General features: G+C 34.0%; 1 protein-coding gene across 1 annotated transcript in view; it reads right to left on the bottom strand.

Moving 5' to 3' along the window:
* The window catches only part of Me1 (malic enzyme 1), a 168,520-nt gene that overhangs the window by 28,701 nt on the left and 122,201 nt on the right, over window positions 1-17,618 (bottom strand). Inside the window, 2 exon segments of the mRNA XM_027928254.2 lie at window positions 1,264-1,377; window positions 3,004-3,101. Of these exon segments, the coding sequence (XP_027784055.2) occupies window positions 1,264-1,377; window positions 3,004-3,101 (212 nt within the window).

The following is a 17,618-nucleotide window of genomic DNA, read 5'->3' as shown; positions in this document are numbered from 1 at the left end:
GAGAACAGTTACTAAGAATTTAGACTATACAGAAAGGAACTAAAAACAATTTAAATTTTAGGGCTGGAGATACAGCTCAATGATAGAGCACTTGTCTGGCATGCACGAGATTCTGGGTCCAATCCCCAGCACTATACACATACAAAAATAATTATAATAATGTATGATACATTCTCTTCTATAGCTCTTAGACATAACTACACTTTTAAATCAGAAGTCATATATTTTGTTTTTTTCATCTAACAGTATATTATGAATCTTTTAATAGGTCATTTATTTATCTTTGAAACAATTTTAAACACATATATATTTCACCCATGTAGCTATTTCATAATTATACTATATTTAGGTAAGTGTAACATATTACAACCATAATTAGTGTGGCAAAACATCACTATTATAAATAATGCTGGGATAACATCATCATATATAAAATATCATATACATTTCTATCTCTACAGGATCCATTCTTAGAATGGAAACAAATGGCCAAGAAGCATACATCTTTAAAGGTTCTAGATACACATTAAACAGCTTTCCAGAAAGTTTCAACACATTTCCATTTATATCTATATTAAATTACACTGCTTATCACTCGTTAATCCTTAAAATTTACATTCATATAAAAAGGGCATGTATATATATTTTTTAGAAGAGTGATTGAAATGTACATGTAATAACAATGCCTCATTTCCATATGGCCACATGGTCACATACCCAGTCTTAGCTAGTTCTCACAATAACCCTATGAACTAGGTACTACTGTCTCTACTAAAGTTGGAGAAACTGAAGTACAGGTAAGTTAACTTTCAAACAGCCTAACTATTTTTAAAGTTCTCTCAGGAATTCCCTTCCAAGCCATCAGAAAAGGGGGCTGAGAGAAAGCAGCAGGTGAAGTGCAGTTATTTCATTTTTTTCCCTCCTTCCTTTCTAGCTAGTGTGCAAGCTGACCAACAGCTTTTAACAAACGGTGCTATATTAGGAGTTTCATCTGTATCAGTATCAAACTGCCTCATTTGGAAACTCCAAGTAATTCAAATGGACTGACAATCCATTCGGTTGTAATGAGTCTACATATCGTTGTTCCTAAGTCAAAGTTTTCTTCATTCAGAAGAGTATCAATATGACCATTCAGGTCAAAAGGCTAAACTTATTACACAGTGTAAAGTGGGGTGATGGAAATGGAAGTAGTCTTTGAGATGGTTATCCAGAATGGCATATTGATTTTTATGGTCAAAAAAAAATAAATAAATAAATTCTTACCTTAACTATCAATCCTTTTGAGTCAACCAACCATATTTTTTTGATGGCTTTCTCTTTTGGTAAACCTTCTTTCTCCATGGCCATAACAATCAAGTGTGCAATTCCTAAGGCAGCCTGAAAAAGAGGTTATGAAAATAAAAATTTCAGAAGTTGTTTCATGTGATATATTATCAAGGGTTGACGGTTCACCTGATTTTGTCTTTGTTAATAAGGAAGTATAAAATGGCTCTGAGCAAAGTATTTTTGTCACATTGGGTTGAACCAAATAACAATTATTAACTTTGACTACAATAGCACCACTATTATATGGTTTGCTATTTAGCCACACATAAACAAACCAGTGATATCCTTGATTGTCAGTATTTTTAATCCTATTAATATAATCAAGATTTGTTCCAATGGGAAAACACTGAATTTAATGAGCGGGTGAAACTTGCTCATTGGACTGTACTGTTTATTGTCAGGCTCAAGCTCTTTTAATTAAATTTGAAGAAGGAAGACTAGTCATTGGAATGGGAACTTGACCATTAGGTAAAGGAATGAAACAGACAAAAAATATGTGTTCCCCAGTGTTTATTTACTCTATTTGGACAAAGTAAGTACTGTCAAATTCCAGTGAGATTAAAGAAATCAACTCCCTTGGTATTTGGTAAATTTTTTGAAATCTATGAAATCTCAATATCTTGTCAGAAACAAACAGGTTTTGAACACACAACTTCTTGACTGCTGATTATCAAGATCTGATCTGTGCCATTCATCAAAAACCTTTGCAAATTCAAAGAAGTTTACCAAAATTAAACACAGTATGTCAGAATCCACAAAACAAAGAATTCAAATGTTAAAGCTATTATTTAGGCTTGATTTTTATTTCAATTTGAAAGTGAATTTGTGATTTACATTCTGAATACTTATGTCTTGGAATTTACGTTCTAGTTCATTTATTTTGTTTGAAGCAAAATGAACAAGAAAAATGAAAAACAATATAATGTACCTAAATTTCCACAGAGTGATATAGTGTATTTATAATTACATTAAACTTAAAAATTTAGTTTCTTAAATGTGTATGTATATGAATATATACATACACACATATGCACAAAGTATTTCCCCATTTATTAATTCTACAGAGACTATAACTAGAGATATTTTTGACAGTTTTCCCACAAGAAAACTAACATTTTAATTTCCATTTGGTGGTTGAATTATTATTACTGGAGTCTAATTTTATTTCAAATGATTAAATTATTCACAATGATAACAGGAAACAATATAATTTGGTCTTGCTACAATCTCCTTCCAACATTATTTTTTTCGTAAAAACATATATAGTTACATATGTGCACATTTAATTTTGAGTTAAGACAACTTTTGAATGTGACACTGGAGGATACTAAAAATCAGCATCAGATATTCCAGCTTGAATACTTAAAGACATAATTATACATGGGAAGCTTATTTTTCCTCCATGACACCCTAAATATGCACAATGAAAACCTATGATGACATTTGATAATCTTGCAAACTTAAAACTTTGGAAAGTATCTTCATACCTCTATACTAAAGTCTCCTATGAAAAATTAACATGCCACAATACTTAATTTGAGAAACTTCAATAAAGCCAATAGTTGTAATATGCTAAAAACAATGAAACAATATTTTGAAACTTAAATTAATGGGTAGTTAACACTAATTATACATTCATTAGTTTAGGAGAACATGACTATTATGCAAGGCAGGTACCTCTCCAGCTCCTTGGAATAGTATTGTTTGATCGGATAGTTTGTTCTTGGTTATTCGAAGAGCTGCAAGGAGACCTGCAACTGCAACAGATGCTGTTCCTGAAATAAGTAATAAATATCCTTGAGTAATCTTCATGTAGATCCTGCCAAACTCTAAGGCTTTATTCACATCTTGAAATCCTCACACAACAGTTTAGCTGGTAGAAAGAGAACCTGAGATTCCTTGCTTGCATATGAAGTGAAATTCTCAGGCTACTAACAAATATTTTAAGATAGTAGCTAACTACTATCCTTGAAAACTTTCCCAAAAATTGTGACTTATTTTGATAATGCAATGAATAAGAGCACAGGTTCTAATTTGGATTCCAGCTCACCCTGCTTACTAGTTGAAAGGATTTAGAGAAAGAACTTTGTATGTCAGTACCCTTTTCTGTAAAAAAGAGTTTTACTATATGAGACAAGAAAAACAGTAAGTGCTATTAGATTCTTCCACCTAAATTACTATTGAGGTTTTGAAATCTATTACTCATCTTTGTACAAAGGAGGCACATAATAAATGCTTGTTTATAATTAAGATGCTGACATAAAAATGTTTTTGATATATTTCGAATTTAATGTTTTAGTTTTTCAATTTGAAAAGGTAACAGTCGCAATTAAAATGATGTTATGGCATTCTTTAATTGGCTTTCTACCTAGATAATCATTGCTAAATCCCACATGTGCTATTATATAAAATTAATGTAAAGTTTACTTGGGATAAAAATTGCATTTTTCTCACCACACCTCACAGGTATAGAAACTACACCAGTTCTAATTATATTACTTCACCATATAAGCTTTCACAGATCACAGAGCATTTCTCTTGCTTTGAACATAGTGATAAAGTTCAGCATCTTTATGGCTTATTCCTGGAATAAAACCCTGCAGTTTTTTGCATTACCTTCCAGCTATATCTACATTTTACCCCTCAAGTACCATTCTACCTGTTTCCTAGATCATTTGACTGAATAGTAAAGCCTAGTTAAACTTCAAATGCCCTTATTTAGATAAAATCTAGATCAGAATAGGTTTGATGAATGACACAATGATAGAGTATTATATATGCCAAATACCAAAGATATTCAACATTTCACCACCAGCTTATTTATTCTTTTCCATTTTTGATTTGTTTCCTTCTTGGATAACTAGGTAGTAATAAATAACTATCACAATAAATAATAATTATTGAAGGCCTACATGTTTCTTTTTTTAAAAAAAATCTTTTTAGATGTAGATGGACATAATACCTTTATTTTATTTATTTTTATGCAGTACTAAGGATCAAACCCAGTACATCACACAGGCTAAACAAATGCTCTGACTGAGCTATAACCCCAGCTTCTACATGCTTGTTGTGTGTGTTTTATTTAGAGACACAAGGTGGATTACAAAAATAAAGTGCTTAAAATTTTGAGTCACCACTCCAATATTATAGATTGTGACAAGTCATAGATTATAGAAAATTCACTCTTCTATGCATTACTTAAAATGGAACACTGTGTAAAAAATTTGGCTGATCCATATAGGGACTATACACTGACAGAATCAGAGTGATGTCAATGATGTCCCATATACCTGGATTCATTAGAATTATTAAACAGTGAAAGAGAATTGATATTAGAGAGGTTCAGACATTCAGTTAGTGAGGTAATTATCTTACAAACAGAATTACAAGATCTTTCAATCTTGGGTTCTTTTGAAGTAAACTGGCCAGAAGTTCAGATGTCAGGAACTCCTTTCCAACTCTAAGATTGTATTATCTCAAGGGTTTCCACAGATTCTACCAACATCACAAAATTTAACTAGTTAAAGAGTAAAAGTTCAAGTTTTATCAGCATTCGCTGTATTTACATTATTATTCTGATTTTAAGTAGAACTGAGTATTTACAGTCAGACAAACAAAATATTCCAAAACAGTCTAACTGTAATGTGGTGACTTATCTTCATATGGTTTTAAAACACAAAATGCTTTAAGTTCAGACATATCACCCCAAATATGGCAAAATAGTATACTCTATCCATACTGGATATGGGAACCTTATATTTAAATATATATTCCATAATATTTCCTGAGGTATAATAAAAGCCCTAATCTTCTTTCCACAGAATTAACAAAATCAGAAAGATACTTCTCACACCACTAAAAATTTAAAAATTTAACTTGTTCATAATTCTTGTACATGGATTGCCTGCTACTATCTTGATTTAAATTTCACTGTAAAGAAGAGAACAAATGTGGAAAACTTAAATTTCATAAAACTTTTTATTATACATTATTACACAACAGCTTTTGTTTTCAGGTTAAAAAGTAAAATTTTAGTAAATCCGACATTTGTAGGGCTTAATATATAACACTGTCAACATGATAATAAAGAGATTGAATCTTTCTTAAAATTTTAGAAACTTTTACAGGATGGAAATCCCTAGTCCAAAAATAAAAAATCCAGAGTGTTCTAAAACCTGAAATTTTTTTGAGCAGTGATATGACATCACAAATGGAAAGATCTATACCTGACTTTATGTAATGAGTTGTAGTGAAAAAAACTTTAAAAATATTTAATCAACAAAAAAGAGAGATAACAGAGATATAAAAAACCAAAACAAATTTATAGAAGAGAGCAGAAACACAGCAATCAAATAGAACTGGAAAGTAGCATGAACATCATGAAAAAACAAGGGAAAAAAGGAATACAAACAATGCAGGAAAACTTAAATCTACAGGAGGACCTAGAAGCATCAGAAACAGGGATAGGGAAAGAACAACTCAAGGCATAGCTAACTCAGATGGAAAGGAATATTAGAGAAGACATGAGACAGCAAGTCCAAGCAATAAAAGTATATTTTGAAAATGAATTAAACAAACAAATTCAAATGGCAAAGAACGAGCTTTACCAGGAGATAGAGATCTTAAAAAAAAAAATCAAACAGTAATCCTAGAAATGCAGGAAACTATAAACCAAATTAAAAACTCAAACGAGAATATTACAAATAGACTAGATCAAGTAGAAGTCAGAACATCAGATAATGAAGACAAAGTTTATCAACTTGAAAAGAATATAGTCAACACAGAAAAGATGCTTAAATCCCACGAGCAATCTATTCAAGAGCTATGGGATGTCATAAAAAAACCAAATCTGAGAGTCATCGGGATAGAAGAAGGCACAGAGAATCAAACCAAAGGAATGGACAACCTATTAAATGAAATAATTCTAGAAAACTTCCCAGAGATGAAAGATGGAATGGATTGCCAAATCCTGGAAGCCTACAGGACCACAAACATTCAAAACCATAATAGACCAATTCCAAGACATATAATTATGAAGATAGCCAACATACAGAACAAGGAGAGAATATTAAAAGCTATGAGAGAAAGGAGGCAGATTACATTCAGGGGTAAACCAATTAGGTTAATGACTGATTTTTCATCACGGACTTTGAAAGCGAGAAGATCCTGGAACAATGTATTTCAAACGCTGAAAAATAATGGATTCCAACCAAGAATACTGTATCCAGCAAAATTAAGCTTCAGATTTGAAAATGAAATTAAAATCTTTCACGATAAACAAAAACTAAAAGAATTCGCAGCCAGAAAACTAGCACTGCAAAGCATTTTGAGCAAAATACTACAAGAAGAGGAATTGAAAAATAGTGCCCAAAACTAACAGCAGGAGGTATCTCAGTAAAGGGGGAGGAAAATAACCAAAAAGTAAAAACTAGCCAAACTAAAATAAATAAATAAATAAACATGACTGGAAGTACAAATCATATTTCAATTGTAACCTTAAATGTTAATGGCCTAAACTCACCAATCAAGAGACATAGGCTAGTAACCTGGATCAAAAAAACAAATCCAACAATATGCTGCCTTCAGGAGATTCATATGATAGGAAAAGACATACACAGACTGAAGGTAAAAGGTTGGGAAAAATCATATCACTCACATGGCCCTCGGAAGCAAGCAGGAGTGGCCATACTCATATCGAATAAAATCAACTTCAAACCTAAGTTAATCAAAAGGGATGAAGAAGGACACTATATACTGTTAAAAAGGAACCATCCACCAACAAGACATAACAATTATCAATTTGTATGCACCAAACAATGGAGCTGCATCGTTCATAAAACAAACTCTCCTCAAGTTCAAGAGTAAAATAGACTACAACACAATAATTATGGGTGACTTCAACACACTGCTCTCACCATTAGACAGATCCTCTAGACAAAAGCTGAATAAAGAAACTATTGAACTCAATAGCACAATCAATAACCTAGACTTAACCGACATATATAGAATATATCAACCATCATCAAGTGGATACACGTTCTTCTCAGCAGCACATGGATCCTACTCAAAGGTAAACCATATACTATGCCATAGGGCAACTCTTAGTAAATATAAAGGTGTGGAGATAATACCATGCACCATATCTGATCATAATGGAATGAAACTGGAAATCAATGATAAAACAAGGAAGGAAAAATCCTACATCACATGGAAAATGAACAATATGTTACTGAATGATCAATGGGTTACAGAAGACATAAAGGAGGAGATAAAAAAAAATCATAGAGACAAATGACAATACAGACACAACATACCGGAATCTATGGGACACAATGAAAGCAGTTTTAAGAGGGAAATTCATTTCTTGGAGTTCTTTCCTCAAAAAAAGAAAAAAACCAAGAAGTAAATGAACTCATACTACACCTCAAAAACCTAGAAAAGGAAGAGCAAAATAACAGCAAATGTAGTAGAAGACAAGAAATAATTAAAATTAGAGCAGAAATCAATGAAATTGAAACAAAAGAAACCATTGAAAAAATTGAAAAAACTAAAAGTTGGTTCTTTGAAAAAATAAATAAGATCGACAGGCCCTTAGCCATGCTAACGAAGAGAAGAAGAGAGAGAACTCAAATTACTAACATACGGGATGAAAAAGGCAATATCACAACAGACACTACAGAAATACAGAAGATAATTAGAAAGTATTTTGAAACCCTATATTCCAATAAAATAGAAGATAGTGAAGATATCGATAAATTTCTTAAGTCATACAATCTGCCCAGATTGAGTCAGGAAGACACACACAATTTAAACAGACCAATAACAAAGGAAGAAATTGAAGAAGCCATCAAAAGACTACCAACCAAAAAAAGCCCTGGACCGGATGGGTATACAGCGGAGTTTTACAAAACCTTCAAAGAAGAATTAATACCAATACTTTTCAAGCTATTTCAAGAAATAGAAAAAGAAAGAGCTCTTCCAAATTCATTCTATGAGGCCAACATCACCCTGATCCCGAAACCAGACAAAGACACTTCAAAGAAAGAAAACTACAGACCAATATCTCTAATGAACTTGGATGCAAAAATTCTCAATAAAATCCTGGCGAATCGAATACAAAAGCATATCAAAAAAATTGTGCACCATGATCAAGTAGGATTCATCCCTGGGATGTAAGGCTGGTTCAATACGGAAATCAATAAATACTATTCACCACATCAATAGACTTAAAGACAAGAACCATATGATCATCTCGATAGATGCAGAAAAAGCATTTGACAAAGTACAGCATCCCTTTATGTTCAAAACATTAGAAAAACTAGGGATAACAGGAACTTACCTCAACATTGTAAAAGCTATATATGCTAAACCTCAGGCTAGCATCATCCTAAATGGAGAAAAACTGAAGGCATTCCCTCTAAAATCTGGAACAAGACAGGGATGCCCTCTATCACCACTTCTATTCAAATTAGTTCTTGAAATACTAGCCAGAGCAATTAGACAGACAAAAGAAATTAAAGGCATAAAAATAGGAAAAGAAGAACTTAAATTATCGCTATTTGCGGATGACATGATAATATATTTAACAGACCCAAAAGGGTCTACAAAGAAACTGCTAGAGTTAATAAATGAATTCAGCAAAGTGGCAGGATATAAAATCAACACGCATAAATCAAAGGCATTCCTGTATATCAGCAACAAAACTTCTGAAATGGAAATGAGGAAAACCACTCCATTCACAATATCCTCAAAGAAAATAAAATACTTGGGAATCAACCTAACAAAAGAGGTGAAAGATTTATACAATGAAAACTACAGAATCCTAAAGAGAGAGATAGAAGAAGATCTCAGAAGATGGAAAAATGTACCCTGTTCATGGATAGGCAGAACTAACATCATCAAAATGGCGATATTACCCAAAGTTCTTTACAGGTTCAATGCGATGCCAATTAAAATCCCAAAGGCATTTCTTGTAGAAATAGATAAAGCAATCATGAAATTCATATGGAAAAACAAAAGACCCAGAATAGCAAAAGCAATTCTAAGCAGGAAGTGTGAATCTGGAGGTATAGCGATACCAGAGTTCAAACTGTACTACAAAGCAATAGTAACAAAAACAGCATGGTACTGGTACCAAAACAGGCAGGTGGACCAATGGTACAGAATAGAGGACACAGAAACCAATCCACAAAAGTACAACTATCTTATATTTGATAAAGGGGCTAAAAGCATGCAATGGAGGAAGGATAGCATCTTCAACAAATGGTGCTGGGAAAATTGGAAATCCATATGCAATAAAATGAAACTGAATCCCTTTCTCTCGCAATGCACAAAAGTTAACTCAAAATGGATCAAGGAGCTAGATATCAAATCAGAGACACTGCGTCTGATAGAAGAAAAAGTTGGCTACGATCTACATACTGTGGGGTCAGGCTCCAAATTCCTTAATAGGACACCCATAGCCCAAGAGTTAATAACAAGAATAAATAAATGGGACTTACTTAAACTAAAAAGTTTTTTCTCAGCAAGAGAAACAATAAGAGAGGTAAACACAGAGCCTACATCCTGGGAACAAATTTTTAACCCTCACACTTCAGATAGAGCCCTAATATCCAGAATATACAAAGAACTCAAAAAATTAAACAATAAGATAACAAATAATCCAATCAACAAATGGGCCAAGGACCTGAACAGACACTTCACAGAGGAGGACATACAATCAATCAACAAGTACATGAAAAAGTGCTCACGATCTCTAGCAGTCAGAGAAATGCAAATCAAAACCACTCTAAGATACCATCTCACTCCAGTAAGATTGGCAGCCATTATGAAATCAAACAACAATAAGTGTTGGCGAGGATGTGGGGAAAAGGGTACACTTGTACACTGCTGGTGGGACTGCAAATTGGTAAGGCCAATCTGGAAAGCAGTATGGAGATACCTGGGAAAGCTGGGAATGGATCCACCATTTGACCCAGCTATCGCCCTTCTCGGACTATTCCCTGAGGATCTTAAAAGAGCGTACTATAGGGATACTGCCACATCAATGATCATAGCGGCACAATTCACAATAGCTAAACTGTGGAACCCACCTAGATGCCCTTCAATAGATGAATGGATAAAAAAAATGTGGCATCTATACACAATGGAGTACTATGCAGCAATAAAAAATGATAAAATCATAGAATTTGCAGGGAAATGGATGGCATTATAGCAGATTATGCTAAGCGAAGCTAGCCAATCCTTAAAAAACAAATGCCAAATGTCTTCTTTGATATAAAGAGAGCAACTAAGAACAGAACAGGGAGGAAGAGCATGAGGAAAAGATTAACATTAAACAAAGACGAGTGGGGAGAAAGAAGGGAAAGCATATGGAAATGGTAGGAGACCCTCAATGTTACACAAAATTTCATAGAAGAGGATGTGAGGGGAAAGGGGGGGGGGAAACAAGGGAGAGAACTGAACAACAGCAGATGAGATAGAGAGGGATGATGGGAGGGGAGGGGAGGGGGGATAGTAGGGGAAAGGAAAGGTAGCAGAATACAACATTCACTAATATGCCATTATGTAAAAATGTGAGTGTGTAACCGATGTGATTCTGCAATTTGTATTTGGGGTAAAAATGGGAGTTCATAACCCAATTGAGTCAAATGTATGAAAGATGATATATGATGAGCTTTGTAATGTTTTGAACAACCAATAAAAAAAAAGAAAAAACAATATTTAATCAAATTACCTTCAAGCTATGTGTATATGGTATATATGAAACAAATTTTATGTTTAAACTTGATCCTATACTGAAGATATTTCATTATGTATATGCAAATACACATTACAAAATCTAGAAATGTCTATTCCCAAACATTTTGAACAAGGGATATTCAACCTACATTTGTATCTGTGTATAATGTGTCTTTAACATAAACAGAAGTTGCCAGTTGTCTTGTGTTTGTGCTATGGTTGTAAATATCAGTCTTATCTTAAGAATGACCTCTCCTAATAATTTGTTAAACAGAATTACTATATAAAATAAATGAGACCAAAACCTACTATTAATGTACAATTATAATGCATTGATTTTTTAAAAATGGTATAAAAATTCAGTGAGACCAATATGTAATTAGAAAGTTATAATCTTCAAGTACTAGTAAATAAATAGGCCAGATGATAAGAACGAGCAGTAGGAGGAGGAGTTCACCTAGACTAGGTTCAAGGCATCTAGAACACATACTGCCTGAGCACAGAACTGAGGGATTCACCAGGGTCAAGGACCTCAGAAGGGAGGACATACTAAGTAGGAAGAGCACGTGCAAGACATAGAGGCAGGGATGATGACCTGCTAAAAATAGGAGAATGAATATAAAATTTAGTATTCCTTCTCCCCAACAAAATCAACTAAAAAAACAGAAAACAGATTTTTTAAAAACTGGAGAACAGAAGAGCATTGCAATAAAATTTTAGATGTTAGAAGGCTTTTAAATGTGTAAATTGCAAATAGGTGGTTGGCAAGCAGTAGTAATGGTTAAGAAATGAACAGACTGATATGGCAAAATTCTCAAAAGGCTCAGCTAGGTGGCACCAAGGTACTGGTCAAAAATCTGCTGAGAAGCCAGGCACCGTGTGGTGCATGTCTGTAATCCAGCAACTGAGGAGGCTGAGGCAGGAGGATCAGAAGTTCAAGGTCAGCCTCCACAATTTAATAAGACCCTGTCTCAAAAGAAAAAAATGAGACAACTGGGGATGTGGCTCAGTGGTAAAACCCTAGGTTCAATCCACAAGGACCTGGGGCGGGGGTGGGCGGGGGAAATATAATGAGAAGAAGTTAGAATCCAGATCTGCTTCCCTCTGCTTCTGGCAAATGGTTGACCCTGCTCTAGTCTGAAAGTCTGGGAAAAATACTAGAGGTTCATATTCTGAAGAGTCTGGATTGTAAGACAGCAGGTATAATTGGAGGCAAGAGTGCCATCCTAAGATTATGACAAATTTATGTGACTGGGGACGTCACTCAGTGGCTGAGTGCTTGCCTAGCGTGTGTGCAAGACCCTGGATTCAATACCCAATACTGAAAAAAACAAAAAGAAGAAAAGAAATTTATGTACTCAACCCAATCTTCTCCTTCTTAGCTCAATGAACACTAAAAGAATGCTAACATTGACAGAAAGTTAATAAATGAGAAAAACTGGAAAAATCCTTTCTGTGGAATTTGAGCAGTGTAAGAGAAAAGATCTAAGAGAGTGACAATCAAATTCCCCAAGGAAATGGCGAACAGGCCTAATATGATTTTTAACCAAAACCTATATAATTTATGATTATTTTAGATCACTAATAAAGATTTTTATGTACATTTTCTTTAATCAAATCATTTTCATAAAACAGTATATTTAAAGCACATATCTTTAAAAAAAATAAGGAAAAAAATCCAAGGATCAGTGTGAAAACATTTATTTACATGGTATGGCTGTAATGGTTACATAATTATTTTCCTTGGCAATGAAATGCAGTTTCTGTGCCCACAGTGGGGAAAATATTACATCTGTGGGCATAATGGTAAAAGCATAAGGTTAAAAAGGCAAAAAAAGAAACATATGGAGAAAATGTGTCATAAAGACACAATTTTGGTGTGGAGAAATGCATAAAATGGTTTGATTGTTTCTAGTCAGAAGCTCAATAACTTGCCAATGGTTTTCCATAGCCAGAGATTAGATGTTTTTTTTTTTTTTTGAAACCCATCTTCTTCTTTTCTGAGATAGTAAGACTCTGAAATTTCTATGAGGAAATAAGCAATCATTCAAGCATGGATTATATTTTTAAGCCAGATAAGCTGGGGTGAAGTAATGCCTCCATAGTGGTGACTTACAGGAGAAATATTCTGCTGTGAATCCTCTTGATTCCTCCATGCCCTTCTCTTGACCCTGAGGTGGCTCCTGCCTCAAATTTCCTGTGCTCTAGACTGGAATTCTGATGGACCCCAAGCACTGACCTCAAAATTCCTGGCCTTGGCTGGTGGAAATTCTCATCTCAATTCCTAGTTGCCCCTTTTTTTCTTTTTTAAAATGATTTGGATTTAACATTCTTTTTATTTAAGTAAACTCTAATTCTCACTAATTCTACATAATGGTTCAAAAATCATGTACTATTGGTCTTTAACTTCTAATATGAACATTTCTATGAGACCCACAAAATGAAAAAAAAAACATACTAAAGAAAGGGATAGGTCTGTTAAATAATTTACTCAGTAACTCTTCTACAGATCATCTAAAAATGAATTGATAGTGACTTGAAGACACTGGTCTGCAAAACTCAGCTGCAAAACAGCATCAAAAGCACTCTACCATTATGCACAGTATTCTCAATTAAGGTATATTTCTATAGTTCATATATAGGATTCTTAATATCTAAAATTTTACAGCTTATTCCCTTTTTGAATCTTTCCAATATTCACTTCTTATGAATGAGTATTCAAAAAGAAAATTTAAAAATTAATAAAGCAACATTTAAATAGCTTAAGTATATTTAGCTTGAAAATGGGCACTAATGTACAAAATATAATTAATATCACAAAGAATTTGAGGAAAGATTTGGCCAATTACTTTAGTGTACTTTAGAAAGTAAAATGAAACAAATGATTTTTAAACATTTTAAATTTAAATAGCTATGTCCTATTAAATAACTTAAATATGGTAATTTTTTTAGTTGTAGATGGACACAATAATTTTATTTATTTATTTTTTATGTGGTGCAGAGGATCGAACCCAGTGCCTCACATGTGCTACTCAAGAGCTCTACCATTGAGACACAAACCCAGCCCCAAATATGGTAAATTTTAAAAATTATATTTATACAGTATGTTTCAGTCAATAGGGTATTTTCACAATTAATTATTTTGTCCTCAATAAATTGCATGAGAGAAGACTGTCATTCCCATTTTACATTTTAACTGTTCTTTGCCATTTCCAATGACAATCATCTTTAGTGCACTTTGGCTGTCTTCCTCCTAAACTTCATTTTGGTGCTTGCCATCACTCAGAACTAATTCTTCTTGAAAGTATCATATTAGAATACCTCACTCATGGTCTATAATCTCCTACTTTTCAGTTCTTTTATTCAGTTACTGTCACTGTGATAGGGAACTGGCAGATGTGAGTGGTAGGAATATGGGGTTAAGGAAATAATTCTATAAACTGGGCCCACTGTGCTGACCCCTACATGCTTTTTTTTTTTTTAAAGCAATTTACCTGTAGCCCTGTCTGGCTTAAATTGACAGGATATATTACATTCCTCAGCAAATGAACTGTTATCTGCAAGGAGAAATGCAGTCCCAAAATGCCAACCAAAAAACCACAAGTTACCCTGAAGGGGGAGACTTTTTGTGACCCTTATACAAATCCCAGAACTCAGGGAGATAAGAATAATTCCCCCTAGCCATAAAATCTGTAAGAACAGGTTCCCATTAGAACGGGTCAGCATGGGCCGAAGTGACCTAGAGTTGTGACTCCCAGAAACGTATTGAAAATCTGATGTCATCCTGCTGTCAGTGAAAAGTCCAGAGATGAAGGTGGGCAGAACTCCCTGGAAATTTACCTGGGAGCCCCCAATAAAAATGAAGGGCAGGGGACATACACCATCCCTTCTCATCTCTGAGATGACGCTCTCTCTTTTCACTTTCCCTATCCTCTCTGATAGACTCATGCCTGCTACTCTGAGCCACATGTCTGAAATCTTTCTAGCATGATTTAAAGAATCAGGGTTAGAAGGGGGTTTTCTCAACAGACTGCACTTCGTGGCAGGCCTCTGCCCTGTAACAATAATACCTCATCTCTGACTTCATGGGATATCTAGGCCTCCACCGGATCTAATAGTCCTTGTATCTTCACTTCCTTCCTTTTCCAGCTTGGTGTCACAGTCATCACTTAACTTTTTGCTCTTATCCTGTTGTCCTTTCTATATCTAATGTAAATAAACTCAACTTTCCATGTTGGTCTCATCCATTCCTAAACTGCTGAACTCAAGCCACTCAGCCTGCTGATATGATACATTTTGTTATATTCAATTTCAATCAGATCCTAAATGACCATTTATTGAATCCTTTTATGTTTCATAGTCAATTGGCTCTTTAGTTCTCTCCTATAGTAGTTCTTTCAGTCTCTTTTTTTTAGTCTCAAAATTTCAATTCTTAAAAAAAGGAAGTTATTTTATAATTTTCTGCCATAGGTGAGAAAATTAATAGAAGGGTTACATAAATCAATAAAAGTCCATGGCTAGTAAGGAGCAAAGCAAATCAGTCTGACTCTTAGGTTTGTGTTCTTAATCCCTACCTGTAATAATGTTGCTCATATTTCCTGTTACTGTCCTGTCGTTCTTAGAGTTCTTCAAGGCAGAAAGAATCACAGTCACAATCAATTGCCTGTCTACTTCTAACTTTATTGGCATTTTCTTAGAACAAAAAAAAAAAAAACTGGATTAAGGCAGCAATCTTCAAATTGGCTCCCATTCAATCTTATTCTCTATACTCTATAGACAATGTGAGTAATCTTTCCAAAATACAAACCTACCCTAGTTAGTCTAGTGTCATAGATCAATTCTTTCTAGTTCCCTCAAATTCAATCATTTAGACCAAAGATTGGCAAACTTTTCTTGTAGAGAGTCAAACTGTAAATATTTCAGGGTTTGTGCAATGCAACATCTATCCCAGACTTAATTCTGCTGTTGCAGCAAGAAAACAGCCATACACACCACAGACACAAAGTGGCATATAGCTATGCTACTATAAAACTATAAAAACAGGCAGTGGGCTTTTTCCAAATCCTCCTTTAGATACACCACATTTACTCATTCTGGGCTAAGCACTGTGTTAATGATAAAGGACGCAGAGATGAGTAAAATGGCCATGTCCTTACCCTTGCCCAGCTTAAAACTTTGTGGGGAGGGAAGCATAGATTTTTTTTAAACTTACATAAATATATAAAGCTACATACAAAGAAAATAAAAAGTATATGCATCAGAATCTATAAGGTGGATTAGACCTAGACAGGGATTCAGAAGATCTCCATGAGACACATCATGATTGACATGAAACATGGGGGGTGGGGAGAGTATTCTAGGAAGAGAGATCAACATTTGGATACAAACTATAAATAAATAAATAAATAAATAAATAAATAAATAGTAAAAGCCGGGTCACCTCAAGATCTGAGAAAGGATATTATAGCTAGAATGGCAAAAATAATGAGACTATAGAGAGAAAGACAGGGCTCTATGAATTTTGAACCAAATTCAGGATTTTTATTTTTATCCTAAGTACAAGGGAAAAACATTATTTTAAGGAAGGAATAATATGGCCTGATTTCTATATCAAGGAGAGAATTTTGCCTTTGTTCCCCACTAAATCTTCAGCACTTAGATCTATATCTGGCAAAAGGTAGAGACCCTATGCAGAAAACATAAGATGGGGAAGTAAGAGAGAAAGTGAATAGACTTCCTAGAAAATACCAGGTGCTTAGGAAAAATAATAGTAACTTATACCAGGATAATGAAGAAAAATCTATGGAAGAGACAGTTTTATGACAGGAAATCAAGACTTGGTAATAGGCTATATTTAGTGGGAAAGGCTGAAGAACAGAGAACTCTCAGAAATTCACCGAGAATACTGGAATAATGTTAGGTTTGATGAGGAAATAAGATTTTGATTTTGGGTATGCTGAATATGAAATACCTTTGGTATATCCAAGAGAGGATATTAAACAAAGAGATGGGCATACAGCCCGAAATTCAAAGAAGTAGGAGCTGGAGAAATAAATCTGCTTATCACATATGTGAACTTAAAGTATATACCTAAGAAGATATAACAAAAATTTTAAAAGGGGGTCTTCAGACTGAGCATTGAAGTATTCTTTCATTTAATAAACAGACATAAAGGATGAACCTGCAAAAAGAAAAAAAAAGGCAAATAGCCAATAAAACAGGAAAAAGTCATAAGAATACTATGATATGGAAGCCAAGAAAAAGAAGATAAATCAAGAATATTGAATGCTACTGAGAATTCAAGAATGATAACAACACTGGAAAACATTTACTAGAATTAGTAAAATGGAAACAATTTGTGATCTTATTTCAAGTTGCTACAACTAATTATGTTTTCCTTAGGAACTCTTGTCTATATTTTTCCCTCTCCCTGCCTATAAAGGAACAGTATGCAACACAATTCTTATGGTAAAGCAGCACTGGATGCAGGGCAGAATGGAGGACAGGTGTGAGCTAGAGAGAGTTTAAAGTCTTAAGTAGAAAAACAAAGG

The sequence above is a fragment of the Marmota flaviventris genome, chromosome 6, assembly GCF_047511675.1.
Source record: "Marmota flaviventris isolate mMarFla1 chromosome 6, mMarFla1.hap1, whole genome shotgun sequence".
NCBI lineage: Eukaryota > Metazoa > Chordata > Mammalia > Rodentia > Sciuridae > Marmota > Marmota flaviventris.
This window is presented reverse-complemented; position numbering and strand designations above follow the sequence as displayed.